Raw genomic sequence first — 15,440 nt, forward strand, 5'->3', positions numbered from 1 at the left:
CTGGGTCATCAGCTCTCTAGCAGGTGTACACCTTTAGATTTTGGCAAGACCTTTGTAAATCTGTGAGTACAGAAGAAAGTATTGACCCCCCAAAGCACAGAAACCATCATTAAACAAAACGATTCAAATGTGAAGCTATTGCTTCTTGACACATCCACCGTGCAAGTTGACACCCTTCTGAAGGTAGTATTTCCATCCCTTCAACCCCCCCACCCACCCCCCCAAAAAATCTGCACCACATTCAAATGGCAGTTTGGGCAGTTTACTGAGGGACCCAAATCACATTCCTCTTCAATGTTCTTTGAGCTTTGGGAACAACAACAAAAGTCTGAAGTGACAAGATCAGGGCTGTCGGGGGAACGGAATAAGGTTCCCCAGCGAATTCTCCCAGGACTGCCCTTGCTACCCTTGTAGAACGAGCAGGTGCATGGTCACGGCGGGACCATTCCCTCCGTACAAGTTGCCTGCCCCTTTTCTCACCAATGCCCTTTCCCGTTTTCTTCAAACTTGTGAATAAGCCCTCACAGCTCTCTGGGGTCCTCTGAGAAAGCCTCTCGAGATGCCCCCTGTGCCGTGCCCAAACACTGTCACCGTCACCTTCTCACTACCTGGAATCCATTGTCGAGGTCTCCCCAGCCTTCCTGGGAATGCCTTCGCCATCTGAAAACTGTTGCTTGATGTATGCTATCCTTCCAGGAAACTTGTGCAAAGCTTCAGTGATGTGGGAAGAACCCACTTGAGTTTTAATAAAAAGTTGAGGCCAGAGAAAAGCAGGCCGGCAAACAAATTAGTGGCAAGAAATAGCCCCAGTGGTGACTGCAAATAAATTTTAAAATAATGGAAGTTTCCCACAAACTTTTTGAAGCCCCTTTGTATATCGATCACACAACTTTTGCCTGTTTGGTTATTTACAGGTTTAAGCCTTATGGACAGCAATTATAAGAATATGTTTGCAAGTGTACCATTCCATGATCCATGTAGTTTTCCCATCACACCTATTCTGTATACTGACCCTAGTAACTACTAATACAATTTGATATCTAAAAAAATCAAATCAAATCAAATCAAAAGTTAATACTAGCCCTGATCTCAAAATTGTTGTTCCCATAGCACAGAAAGTATGCTTTCTTTTCGTAAGGCACCCGAAGATGAAGACATGTGTCTTACTGAGAGAACTTGCCCACAGGCATCTTCTGATTACAGACGTGTTTAAACACGTTGTGTTTGGAGTAAACTACTCCGTACACATATCGCGTAGAATGCAAGTAGCAGTACTTTTAGACTCACTGTTGTATATCCAAACTGAGCAAGACTCCCTTCCAGGGAGGGGATGCCGACTTACAGTGAGTCCAGAGCAGTGCTTCTCAACACATCTTGCCGATGGTCTTAGGAACCGAGACACCACTCCTCTATCCGTCTCCAGGCTGGTCGGCCCACATGCAGCTACGCCCAGACACGACGACCCAGCGTGAAGACTGCTACCCATGCTACACCATGCTTCAAGACAACATTTCATTGATTTGTCATTAGAAATCAATATTTCACAATATAGAATGACATATTGTTTTTGTGATGAATCACTGTACTTTATTTTTTTAAAAACATTTCATTGGGGGCTCATACAACTGTTATCTCAATCCATACACACATCAATTATGTAGAGCGCATTTGTACATCATTCTCAAAACATTTTCTCTCCACTTAAACCCCAGACATTAGGTTCTCATTTTTCCCCTCCCTCCCCGCTCCCCCCTCCCTCATGAGCCCTTGATAGTTTATAAATTGGTATTTTGCCATATCTTGCGCTGTCCGACGTCTCCCTTCACCCACTTTTCGGTTGTTTGTCCCCCAAGGAGGAGGTCACATATAGTTCCTTGTAATCGGTTCCCTCTTTCCTACCCATTCTCCCTTTACCCTCCCTGTTTTGCCACTCACACCACTGGTCCTGTAGGGCTCATCCGCCCTGGATTCCCTGTATTTTCAGTTCCTATCTGTACCAGGAATCACTGTACTTTAATGATGTTCAATTTGTAACAATGAAAATACATCCTGCCTTATGATGATTCATAAGAATAGCAAAATTACAGTGATGAAGTAGCAGCTAAAATAATGTTATGGTTGGGGGTCGCCACCACATGAGAAACTGTATGAAAGGGTCTCGGCATCAGGAAGGTGGAGAACCACTGGCCCAGAGGTTTGTGATGCTGTTTATCTTCACAGGAGCAGAAAGTCTCATTTTTCTCCCAAGGAGCTGCTGAGGGGTTTGAACTGTTAATCTGGTGGTTAGATGTCCTGTGTGCAGCCCACTTCACCCTTATAGATGAGGGGGTTGCTCCCCACCAGAAAACCCCCAGATTTTTCCTCAAAACTATATAATTTTTTTTTAACAAAACAACCTTATCAGCTTAAAAGTACTCTCCATTACACTTAACACATTTGTCAAATTTGCGATTCCATTCTTGGAAACATGTTTTAAATTCATCTGTTGAGATGACTGACAGCACCGGCCTCATTTTTTTCCTTCACCTCTTCTAAGTCATCAACTTTCCGTCCTTTTATGTCCCTCTTCATTTGTGGAAACAAAAAGAAGTTGCATGGAACAAGGTCAGGCGGATAAGGTATGTGGGGCAAGAGAGGCATGCTGTTTTTGTGCCAAAAACTGGAGCACTGAAATGGCGGTGTGAGCAGGTGCATTGTTGTGGTGGCAAAACCAGTCCCCCCGCTAAGACAAATCAGGCCTTCTTTGTTGCACACTGTTAGGCAATCTTTTCAGAACCTCTAACTAGAAAGCTTGATTAACAGTCTGACCTGGTGGAATGAACAATAAATACACTACAAGTTGACATTTTCATCCACTTGGGAAGTTGACAGACATCCAGAAAAGGGTTGGGAAGTTGACAGACATCCAGAAAAGGGTTGTCACCAATTGACATTTTGCCTTTTTTGAAACAAGAAAACCACTCATTCATACACTTGAGTCTTTCCCATGGCGCTATCCTTGTAAACTGTGTTCACCACCCCAACAGTTTCTCTGTGACCAGAGGGAACCTTCTCAGGCAATGCCACTCGGTGCACTGACTCAGAGTGAGTTGCTCGATGCTCGCCTAGCCGGATGTCGGGGGAATGCATACTACGAAAGCTCCACCAACAGAGTTTTTCCGTTATTTTGGGGGATACCCCTCGTCCACTCACTACCACTGAGTTAGTTGTGGCTCACGGAAAACTTGGAGGATAGAATAGAACTGCACCTGTGAGTTCCCAAGGGTATAAATATTTACAGGAACAGAAAGCCTCATCTTTCTCCCAATGAGTGGCCAGTGGATTCAAACTGCTAACCTTCTGGTGCTCAGGCCAATGTGTAACCTGCTACACCACTAGGTCTCCTTACCCTTAGATCTAGAGTGGTAGAGTTGCATGAAGCATTTTTTTCCAGCATCTAACACATAAGTATCAAGGACCCAGGAGAGGCCCAGGATCTTGTCTGATGCTGTAGACAGGCCAGGGAGTGAGAGGAAGTGTGGCTCCTCTTTCATGGAGTGTAGCCAGAGTACTTCTTAGAGCCCAGGGGGGTGAGACTTCTTCTCACAGATGGCCCTGTCATGAGGAGAGACCAGTCCCCAGAGCAGGACCTCGTGCTTGGTAAGGTCGAGGGGCAGTGAAAGAGAGGAAGACCCTCAACCAGATGGACTGACCTGGTGGCTGCAACTATGGGCTCAAAATTAAGAATCAGCATGAGGATGGCACCTAGCAACAGCCACGCCCCTAGAGCACGCACAGCATGTCGGGTGGGAGAGAGCAAGCTGATGCACATGGGTGGCACCATGTGAAGGTTACTGAGTGGCAGCAAGAGGTGCTTTGGGGCCACAAGGCAGGCACACACTAGCCAAGATGCCAAGCGTCCCTGATCCCTTCCAGACCTCCATCCAAGGACACTCTGCCCTAGTCATATTCTGTACCATGCGATCCTGCTGCCCACCATCCACCTTCCACCGTTCATCACCCCAGGGACATGGGTGCACAGGGGCCAGCCCATCATCTGACCCAAACAATGGCTCCGAAAGAGGCCTTGGGCCAATGGAATTCTCATGCTCAGAAATGTGAACGGAGAGACCCAGAGGGCCACTGTCAGGAAACCTAGGTGGGGTGCCCTGAAATCGAGGAGGAGACCTGGGTGAGGCGCCCTGAAATCGAGGAGGAAACCTGGGTGAGGTGGGGTGTGAGAGGTGAAGCAAGCAGGAAGACTGGGGAGACCAAAGAGCTGCCAGCTGAGCTCCCTTGCACTGGGCCCCAGGAGGGAGAAGGCTGGGGTTCAGGCCCCACTCACCAGCCTCGCAGACAGCAAACCACATGGTCTCCACCCCCCACCCCCCACTCCCCGCCCCAACAAAGAGCGCCAAGCAGAACAGGCCTTGGGTCAGACAGGAGTGGGGAGCCACACTTCAGGGCTGGTGATGGGTGGTGCATGTGTGAAGTAGAGGAGCTCTTTGTATCACAGGAGAGGAGAGGAGAGAAGAGGGAGGGCATTTCCTAGGGGCAGTTGGTGTCTGGATCAGGGTAAGACCTCCAGGGGACACAGCGGCACAATTGCACCGACCACATGAGTAAACTGTGGACGCTAGATCAGAATGTAAAACAACAGGGCTACCTTTGCATCCGCCCACCTGCTCTCTCTCTCTTTTCTGTCCCTTGCTCTTCATTTTCTTCTTACATGTCCTTATTCGCAAGGCAATCCACATTTATTATGGGGAATTTTCAAAATACAGAAATGCAAAAAGATTAAATAGAAACAACTTCAGAACCCACCACCCAGAGATCATTCTCTTAAAATCTTTGCTATTGACATTAGTGAGTGCCAACATGTATGAAGGCCCCGTTCTAAGGCCTGCCTTATTATTGCCCTTAAAACCCGTGACCCTTTGAAGCATGTGCTCTTTTTAGCTCCACCAGACAGATGAGGAAACTGAGATCCAATGTAAGTAGGTGGCCAGGGTGTACTTGGGGCTAAAGGCGGGCAGACTCCAGGGCTAGCCATTTTTAAATGTTTCATATCCATATTTATAGTCCTTTTTAAAAGAACACCAACGAACATTTTGGGAAAATAACCTTTTTTTTTCCAAGTAGCATACGAAGCACACTTTATCTCTTCAAGTAATATATTTGGTGGGGAAAGTAGAAAAGATGATTTTAAAGAAGACCCACCCACCCACATCATTTGTAATCCTCCCCCCCACACACACAAGAGACCACAGTGGAGATGAATTTAGGATTAGGAGCTTGGATGTGGCTCCGACACGGGGCAGCATCACCCAGGGAGTCTTTTAATGAGCTGGGAAATCCCACTGAGTGTTGGGCAGTTGGGTGCACCCCCAAGGATGTGGAATCCGTCTGAAACCTGGAAGAACATCGCTGTCTAGTGGCAGGCACACGTGTTCCAGATCGTGGAAGTCGAACGTGAGTGTCTGAAGCAGCCTGATTGCAGTGGGGAGAGGGCTGGACCCCAGGTCAGCAAGGCTGGGCTCCACTTCCTGCTCTGGGCCTCAGTGTCCTCATCTGTACAATGAGCTGCTGCCATTCCGTCCCTGTCCCTGGGAGAGCGCAAGCCAGGGGAGCTTCGTCTTGGGATGCTCTGCTGATGACTCCTCATGCAGTTCCCACCCAACTCTGGCACAAAAACAAGAGGGCCGGTGTTATGAAAGGGGCTGGGGTTGGGGACACCAAAGGCTTAGGGACGCCCAAATGAGGGGGCCAGCTCTATTCTCCTGGAGGGCTGGGCCAGCCAAGCCGATTAGGGGCCCCCAAGCAGCTGTAGACTGAGGGAGGCCACTGGGAGTGAGGGGATTCAGATGGCTCGTTCCCACCCTCTCCCCCACCAGCCCGCTCTGTGTAAAAATTCCAGACTCCCAATCAAACCCCCTTCTCTTTTCTCCTTCCATTCACCTGCCCATCTTCCTCTCCTCTTCTCTCCTTTTCTCTCCAAACTCATAATTAATCGCTCAAGGCAAAAGTAATGAATGTTAATTGGCCATCTGTAGGAAGACTAATTAAAATCTACCACGCTGGGGTTTCAAACATACCTATAGCAACGGAGTGAATTGGGAATGAGGCGAGCAGGGACGGAGGTAGCAGCTGAAAGGCTGCAAAACACCATTGGGCTTAGGTGTGAGGGAACGACGCCAGAGAGGGGCCGAGATGCTGGAGAGAGGGAGAGAGAGAGACAGACAGACACAGAGGGAGACAGAGACAGAGACAGGAGAGAGAGAGAAACTTCGGGCTTAGCACCTGCCACCGCAGGACCTTGCATTTTGTTGGTTTTGTTCTTTGTTTTAACAAATGCAGCTCCACCTCTCCCCACTGGACACGACTTGAGGGAGAGTCTGGAGTTTGTCAGCAGGCAGTCATTGTCCACCACAGGCCCGCTCGTAGGCCCATTGACGTGAGAGCCACACCTGGCCACACTCACGCGCACACCGGTGAAATCTGATGCACGGCCCTGCACAAGCTCTTGTTCACGAGATAACACCTGTCACGCGTGCACATGTGTGTACACCCAACCAGCCCACGGCAAGCCACAGAGCCCCACATGTGATTATGCGTAATCATAGGTCAGCGCACGGATGCACGCTGGTGTCGGCATACCTGCCCACCGCTAGTCAAAGAGAAATGCTGACGTGCACACCCTTGACACAGGGACAGTCTTCACACCACGCACGTACACACCATTCCACCCCAGGCCCACGTTTCCATGCACGCACGTTGGCACGTTTTTCAGCAAAACCCTGACACAATTACACAACCACCCTCCCATGCACAAGACAAGCTAGATGTTCAAACCCTCACAGGACCAGGAGCCCTGGTGGCATAGTGGATGAGGCATTGAGCTGCAAATCCCAAGGTTAAGAGTTCAAAGCTAGCAGCTGCTCCGGGAGAAAGATGAGGCTTTCTGCGCCTGTCAAGACTGACAGTCTCAAGAGACCTGCAGGAAGGGCTCTATGCTGCCCTGTGAGCTGGCACCGCCCTGGTGGTCAGGAGTTGAGTGGTTGAAGACTAAGGCGCCCAGCAGCTGCACACACACTTGACTGGGGCCCAGAGCAGCCCATGGGCTCTTCCTGTACAGCCCTCAGGAGAGCATGCTCTGCGGTGGTCTCTGGTCTCTCTCAAGGTACAGGACAGTCAGCGCAGACTCAGAAACGAGGTGTCAGCCTGTCCCCTCTCAGAGAGTGCTCCCTCTGAGTACCATGATCATTCAAAGACTGCTTCAGACGTCTGGGGCAATCTTTGGGTAGACATGGGGGTGCGTCTGAGGAAAGGTCAAAAGATGGCCTGGGGTGGCCGGGCTTTGATGAGGCCAGGCCAAGGAGCGAGGGTGCCAGCCTGTAGGATGGGCAGCAGGGCCGGTTCCGTGGGTCTCGGGGGGACTTTTAACTGGGAACATGGCATTCTGGAGCCCTGGCGGTAGGCAGAGTGTTGGTGGCGAGTTGGGCTGCGAATGGCAAGGTCAGCAGTTTGAAACCACCAGGTGCACGGTGGGAGAGAGAGGAGGCTTTCTACCCCTGTAACGAGTTACAGTCTCGGAAACCCACAGGGGGCAGTCCGACCCTGTCCTGGAGGACACCTGTCCTGGAGGACACCACAATCGACTCCGTGACAGTGAATTGAGTGAGATGGCATTGTGGGAAGAGTCAGACCCCCGGTTCCAGGTCACCCCCTCACTTGGCTGCCTACACAGAACTGGGGCCCTTTGGCCAGCGTCTCTGTTTCCCGTTATTTAAAGTGCGAAAGCAGCCCCATCGTCCTGTTGGGACTTCCCTCCGCGATCAGCTTAGACTAAGTCAGGAAGGAGTGCAAACACACAAAGTCCTAGCCAAGGTGTCTTACAAGAAAGGACCATTCACATATCCCTGGGCTTGTGCCAACCCTAACCCCCAGGCTCCTAGAGGTGCAGGGCCTCCGGCTCACAGATCCTCTGCAGCCCAAGGCGGGACTCAAGGTGCGTCTTTGGGGCCAGCAAGGTCGGCAGCTGGGAGAAGAGCAGGCCAAAGAAGGGCCTGAAAGCCGGGTGCACCCCCAGAAGTCTAAGTCAGACACAGGAAGGTCTTCCTGGCTCTCGTGACAATATGAATCCCTGGGGTCCCAGGAGGGGCGCCACCCTCAGGCCAGAGCCTCCCATTACCACACCTCTGGGGGCCAGGTGGCTTCCATCCCACCTGACTTGCTCAGAGCCTGGGTGCTGGCAGTGGAGAGCCAGGCCGAAGACGTCAATCCAGGGCGCTTTCTCCTGGAGCTGGTGTGAGCCTGGGTGCTGGGGGAGAGCAGACTTCACAGAGCACCTATGGGCCTCGGGCCTCAGGGGTCTCCCTCTCCCAGGTGAAGACCCCAGAATTCTCCAAGAGGAAGCCTCTCTTTCTCCTCTCTCTCTCTCTCTCTCTCTCTCTCACACACACACACACACACACACACACACACACACACACACACACACACAAACCCCATGACAGCTTCTACATTTGGAGCTGACAGATGTGCAAGGTAACAGCTCGACAGTGCGTGTGCAGCTGAGGCCCCAGCGTCGCGAGCGGGATGATTTCCAAGGAGGCTCAGGGCGGCTGCGTGAGCGCACGCCCGGGTGTGTGTGAGTGTGTGTGTCTGTGTGAGAGTGCATGAGTGTGTGTGAGTGCTGAGGGTGTGTGGTGTTTCTCCCGCCATCTCTCTCCCTCCACCTAAATCTGCCTTCCTGTGTATTTCAAGTCTCCTGCCTCTGCCTTCCTCCCCAGCTCTCTTTGGCTGCCCCTCACCCTGTCCTGGCCCGGTGCTGTGTCTGGATGGTCCAGAGATGAGAGGCCTGGGGTCTCCTTTCCATTCTCCCACTTGTTTCTTCCCTGTCCCCTGGGGATGGCCTCTCAGCAAAAGCCCCTGTGGTGCCCGGGAGGATGGAGTTGTTTCTGTCTTCTTTGGGCTCCTGCCCAGGGCACAGCTGGGCTGGGGGTGGGGGGATGGGCAGACGCTGGATTCGGGCAGAGGGACGCCCCCCTCCCGACCCCCGCCAGCCTCACTTCCACCGTCTTGATCTCATCTTCAGCCCTGCTCTCTTCTCCTCCCAGACAGCTCTGCCCAACACGTTATTTATGTGCAAATTAACATTTTAAAAGCCAGCAGCTTAGGCCTTGTTTACCTGCCAAAATGATCTGCTTCCATCTCTGTATTCCCAAACCCTAGCCATGGCCCTGGGTTGACCCCACATCTAGCCTCTCAGTAACCCTGACCCTGGCCATTGATTGATCCTGAATCCGGAGCCCAGACTGAATTTCTGTACCCCGACTGCTCCCTGCATTCCCCTTTCTCCGAGGGGCTGCTGACTTTGATTTCTACCAATACCACGGACACTGAGGGTTCACGGCTCACCTAAATGCCTTCCAGCAAATGGGGGAACATCTAGATCCAGTGAATTAGAATCTGGGTGGAGGAGCCATAGGAAATCATTCATTCATTCAAAACGCTAAAGGTGAGTGTGATACAGCCCAGCCCACCCACTTCCACAGTACACACATGTGGGCTTTCTTCTGGGGACACCCAGGAGAAAGCCAAAGAAGGTCTGAGCACCCACAAGATGGAGGCCTGGCTGTCTGGGCCCTCTCTACAGAGCCTGAGGAGTTGGGGGGCTGAGAGGAGAGTCCCCCAAAGGAAGAAAGGGCTTTCTTACTCCCTCTCTTCCTCCTGCTCCCTAACCGGACACGGAACGGACATTCAGAGCTCTCTGTGCTGGTGCCATGGTCAGTTAGGGCTGTGTGTGTGTGTGTGTGTGTGGGGGGGGAAACGACACATGAGGTCCTATGGAGACACGAGGGACAGAGCGGAGGGGTCTTGTTGGAATGGCTGAGAGAAGGAGGTGGGCACTCTGCTCTGACACAGCCCCGGGCCCGGGGAGCCAGGGTGGCGGGCCCCATCCTCTCTGCAGCATCCCCGCCTGACCCCCGAAGCTCAGCACACGTTCTCAGGGGAGGCCCCTGCAGCTGACTAGTGGTTTGGCCACACCCATGAGGGCGTGTGTTTGGGCGCTCCTGTGCACACACACACACACACACACATGCGTGCGCAGACATGCAGTGCTTTGTGTGTCAGGATGACTGTGCGTACTCGTTAGCATGAGGCCGCCTCAGAGAGGACAGGCCACTGTCAGAAGGCCACATCCCAGAGCCCAGCCCCCAGGGAGAGGCCATGGTAGCATGCCCTGGGCCATGATTCTAGGGGTGAGGTAGGGCAGCCGGGTAGCTCAGCCCTGACTGATTGGGTATGGGGCTCCCCCGTTCACCTCTATGGGACGGAGAACAGGCCCTGGGGCTCGTGATCAGCCTCGTCCACCTGGCCAGCCTCATGGAGGGATATGAGCAGCAGTGTAGCATATTCAGCACACGCAGGGGTGCTGGGGTCCCCTGGGACTCCACCCCCCCTGCTCCTGACAGGCCAGCTGCCAGCCCCCAAACTCAAAACACTAACACTGCCCAGCCCGGCCATGCCAAAGACAGAGCTGTGTGTCTTTGGGCTCCTCTGGGGCCCTGCTCACCTGGGCAGCTGGGCTCTGGGCATGTGCTTATGTGTGTGGTGGCCAAGGCCAAGCCAGACACTCGGACACATAGATGTTGAGTCCTGGAGGCTGACCCAAAAGCTTTCCTGCCCATTGGCTGGGGCTGGAGGCAGCGAGGCCTGGGAAATCTCTGTGGACAGAGTCCAGGAGTCCCCAAGGCGGCTGGGGGACCTGCTGGGAGAGTAATCCAGCCCCTTTCTGACCTCCTCACACCCCCTGGAGAGTCTGGACTCCTGGGCAGTGGGGAGACTGGCCTAGGAAGCCTCCCAGAGGTTGTAACCTCCCCCCCACCCCAACCCCCATCTAGTGTCAGGTGTGGGAGGACCGCGCCACCTTGTGGACACATGTGGTATTCCTCAGTCAACCGCTGTGAGTGGCATGACCCACCTGGCTGCGCTCCCCTCCTCACCGGAAGGTCAGGTGAAGCCATGCAGCCAAGAGCTCCCATGAAGAAAGGGGCAGTTCAGGTTGGCTTGCACCCACCTGTGAGGGGCCAAACCTGATGCCACTTGATAGAGTGACGGCATTTAAAACACTTTAGAGCAGTGGTTCTCAACCTTCCTAATGCCTTTCATACAGTTCATGTTGTGGTGACCCCCCCACCACCATAACATTTTCTTTGCTACTTCATAACTGTTAATTTTGCTACTGTTATGAATTGGGTGACCCCTGTGAAAGGGTCGATGGACCCCCAAAGGGGTTGTGACCCACAAGCTGAGACCAGCTGCTGTAGAGGAAGGTTTGCAGGAAGGAATCCGCACTCTTCTGAGGCCTAGGGAGGAAAGAGACCCTATCCCAGGGCCCACAGAGGGCAAGGGGGCTGACTGCACCTGTTTTAGGCATTTACCCCAGCCAAGGGACAGCATGACACTCACCTGGCCCCAGGCCAGTAGCTGAGCAGGGAGGGTCTCCACCTCGGGAGACCTTCTGAACCATGTGGTGGTGACGCTACACTGGGCCTCCCAGTGACCAGGATATGATAAAGGGCATACCTACTAGCAGGTCCATACCTGTTGATGCTGGGCTTACTGAAGGTACTTACCACAATGCCAGGTACTGCACGAACAAAGAGTAGGCAATTTAAAACTTGCACGGACTCTTTGAGGTAGGGGGTCATGATAATCCAGTTTTCAGAGAACGAAAGAGGCACAAAACAAGGGAGCAGCTTAACCTGTAGTTACCAAGTATGAAGTGACAGAGAAGATTGGGGTCCAGGTATTTGACACTGATGAGGCGTGAGCTGCTTGCTCATTCTCCCCTCATCAGGACATGGCTAGCTTCAGCCCTGCAAGGCCAGTGGTCCAACATCCTGAGCGGTCACTTGTTGTCAGAGGCATGGCCTCTGTGCGCCCTCTGCTGGGCACAAGGAGCAGCACTGTTCACTTCTGCACAAGCCTGGTACCTTATTCCAGGTGCTGGGTTTTCTACCTCCTCCCAGAAGTGTGAGCCAGCGGTGAGCAGGTGGCTGGTGGCAGATCAACAGCACTGTGGAGCTCATAGTCCCACAGTGTGATTGGCTCAGTCATACCCAGACTCCTCTAGTTTTCTGTCTTGTGATGTGTCCCGTTTTGGCGCCTACCCTCAGCCCACTGAACCACGCACCAGTCAGCTGGGCTTTACCGGGTATTGCTCCCAGTGACTTGGTATTCCATTCAGAGCAAGGGAGGACCAGAGAAAGGACCCATCCACAGAAGGGAGGGCCGTGGGATGACCCTGAAGTATGGGACCCTTTGAACTGACCAAGGGTGAGTACAGGGGACTATAAGCTGGGCCCAAAGCCTGAAGGAGCGGTGTTCTAAGGGGGTCCATTTTAGCCAGCTTTGGAGATGAGCTTGCCACTGGGGGAGGCTCAGTGAGCAGCGGCGGCAGCCAGCCCCAGGACGACTCCCCAGGAAACAAGAGTAGCACCCTCCCTCACTGCCTTCGGGTAGATTCTAGCTCATAGGGCCCCTCTAGGGCAGGGCAGAAGTGTTCTTGTGTGTTTGAGGCTGTAGGAAGACTCATCTTTCCCTGTCCAGTGGCCAGTGGTTTCAAAGTGACCTTGTGGTTAGCCGCCCAGTGTGGGATCCACAACAGCACCAGGTGTCCTGTGTTGTTGCCAGGTGCCGAGTCAGTCCCGATGCACAACAAAACGACCGATTGCCCGGGCCTGTGCCACCCTCACAATGGTTCTTCCTGTGCTGGAGCCCAAGGCTCCTAGGTTTGGCTGAACTGGGTCCATCAACCCAGGGAGTCAGTCACCGGGCAGGCCTTAGCCAGAGGAGAAAGCAGGCGTTACCATTTACAGCACAGGACACTCCACAGAGATCTTTTATTCTCATTTGCCCTTGGGATGTACAGAGACCCTCGGGCTGGTAGGTTCTGGAGGAAGAAAGCATCATGATTGAACATCAAGTTCAAGCAGCATCGGCACCGCAGGCCCTGGTGCTGTCCCCTTCCCCTCCAGGCCACCTGTGACTCTACCCGAGCCCTCCTCTGCCCTTGGGCTGGCCATGGCAGAACACTAAGCTCCTCTCGGCCATGCTCCAGCTTCTTTCCCTGCCCTTCCAGTGCCTAAATGTTTATGCTCGGGGCTAGAGAACACTGCTACCCATAACTTCTCTCACCCAAGCCTCCACATAACCCAGGGTGTGCAGCGCACACTGGAGAACTGGGAAGGCAGTAGCCTGGGGCCTGTCTGAAGGCAGGACAGTGCCTAGCTGCATAAGGCAGGGCAGGGCGGGCAATGCCATTGTGGCAGGCTGTGGGGGAGTCATAGGACTTCTAGGGCATGTCTAAAAGTGAGGCAGGAAGATCAGGGAGCCAAGGCCTGGTTCAGTCATGGTAGAAGTCAATGTGGGTGCCGGACAGAAACGTGTCCTTCTGCAGCAAGCTCAGCAGTTTCTGGGCCGACATGGCACAGTCCACCAGCTCCCCCTCTGTCTTTAAAGTCTGCAGCTTTTTTCGTACCTCTGGGTCCACAGAGGTTTCCCGGGCTACCCGCTGCATGTCTGTGTCCAGGGGGCCTAGGGGACAAAGAGCAGAAGGTGGGGGAGTGGGGGGTGGGCATGACAAAGGAGTGGGTTGAGTCAGGTCACTCGAGTTCCAGGCTCAAATTCCAATGCCCACTGAGCACTCTCCCTCCAAACCATCGGGGCTGGAGCGAAACCTCAGTCCCTCTACTTCAAAGTACTTTCCTCCCAGGTGCAAAGCCACCATCATGTCCTCCCTCCTTTCCCCAGTGTCCCAGCAGCTACGTATTTATCACGTAGGACCTTTCCAGATCCATGTCTTGACAGTCAGAAACCAAGTCAAACTCACTGCCATAGAGTCAAGACCGACTTGTATCAACCCTGTGACAGGGCAGAACTGCCCCATGCGTTTCTGAGACTGTTTACGGGAGTAGAAAGCCCTGCCTGGTGGTTTCGAACTGCTGACTTTGTAGATTGCAGCCCAAACTCATAACCACTCTGCCACCAGACAGTCTTTTTGACAGTCGAGTGGTCCTTTTTAACAGCCCACGTTGATTGCGAAAGGTTCCGATGGGTGCTCACCACCACTCTCCTGCTGTTTCAACTCCTACCATACCTCTCTGCCCAAGGCAGCTTGCTAAAACCACTGGAACATGCCTGCCCTACCTCATTCAAAAGCCTTCTGTAGCTCCCCAGTACCCTGGTCTAGAAACTCAGTCTTAATATCCGTATCCGCCTGAGCACACCTGGTTCCTAGCCCCAGATGACTTGTCATGCCCTCCTCTCTCTGCGTTTATTAGAGTGCCTGCTACGTGCTGGCATCACAGTCAAGGTCTAGTTGACCTACCTCCAATAAAGCCAGCCACTCCAACTGAAGGGAAGTGTCCCCTCCCTGAACTCTGATGAGCACATTCTGTTCTTCACCCAGGAATCTCAGCACACCCAGTCTCAGGGGCAGGCTGTCCAGGGTTGGAAGGAGAGCGCCCTTCCTGATCCTCAAATGCTTTCTGCCTTCCATGCATCCTTGGCAAGAGGGGACATGCTATCTTTTTGGTAACCCATTCCATTGGAGGCACTTGTTTAAACATTCTTCCCAATATTGAATTAAAAACGAGACGGGCTTCAGCCTTCATCCAGGCCTTGGGGTCTCTCATTCTGTTATTGTTTGAGGGAGGCTTGGCTGAGCTCAGAGGGGGCACTGAATGAGTGCTGGCAGTCTGACTAACCCTGGTGGTGTGTAGTGGTTACGAGTTAGGAGGCTAACTGCAAGGCCAGCAGTTCACAACCACCAACGGCTTCGAGGGAGAAAGTCAAAGCTTTCTACTCCCGTAAAGAGTCACAGCTCAGCAACCCACAGCTCTATCGTGTCCTGTAGGGTCACTATGAGGTGCAATGGACTGCATGTCAGTGAGTCTTTCAAACTCTCTAATTCCTCAGGTTCCTTGCTCCATCCTCCAGTCCATTAAGTAGCCACCTCCTGTAATTACCACTCCCCACAGGCCTGCTCTAACTTCCTTGGAGTCTGGTTTTACCAAGTGTGATGGGCCGCCGTTCAAGGACAACCTCCCTGGGAGTCCCGCTCTGCTGAGGACAGACTAGGCTCCTTGCCCAGTACCCAGAGGGGCGCAGCAAGTTCTGGGGCAGGATGCCCAACCCACCTGGGGCATAGCTCAGCACCCTCACACTGGGTTCCTCTGCAGCCAGGACCTTACACATCATGTCTCGGGCGGCCTTCCCTGCACAGTACAGTGTCCAGCCCTTGAAGGGCTGCAGGGCACAGAGAGAAGAGATGTTGACCACGGTCCTGCTGAGGCCAGGACTCTCAGGAAAGGCCTTCAGGAGGCTGGAAGTCAGGCAGAGCATGGAGGTCAAGTTCAAAGCCCAGTAACCATTCATCTCAGTTGGGTCAG

General features: G+C 53.0%; 1 protein-coding gene across 1 annotated transcript in view; it reads right to left on the bottom strand.

Moving 5' to 3' along the window:
• Positions 1 to 12,859: 12,859 nt before the first annotated feature.
• SPR (sepiapterin reductase) overlaps positions 12,860 to 15,440 on the bottom strand; it is a 4,700-nt gene continuing 2,119 nt past the window's right edge. The window contains exons 2-3 of the mRNA XM_045286762.1: positions 15,189 to 15,440; positions 12,860 to 13,584 (exon numbers count right to left, since the gene is read on the bottom strand). The exon at positions 15,189 to 15,440 is cut by the window's right edge and continues 14 nt beyond it. Of these exons, the coding sequence (XP_045142697.1) occupies positions 13,394 to 13,584; positions 15,189 to 15,440 (443 nt within the window). The 3' untranslated portion in view covers positions 12,860 to 13,393. The remainder of the gene's footprint in view (positions 13,585 to 15,188) is intronic.

The sequence above is a fragment of the Echinops telfairi genome, unplaced genomic scaffold, assembly GCF_000313985.2.
Source record: "Echinops telfairi isolate 266 unplaced genomic scaffold, ASM31398v2 ScPeMD7_9;HRSCAF=40, whole genome shotgun sequence".
NCBI lineage: Eukaryota > Metazoa > Chordata > Mammalia > Afrosoricida > Tenrecidae > Echinops > Echinops telfairi.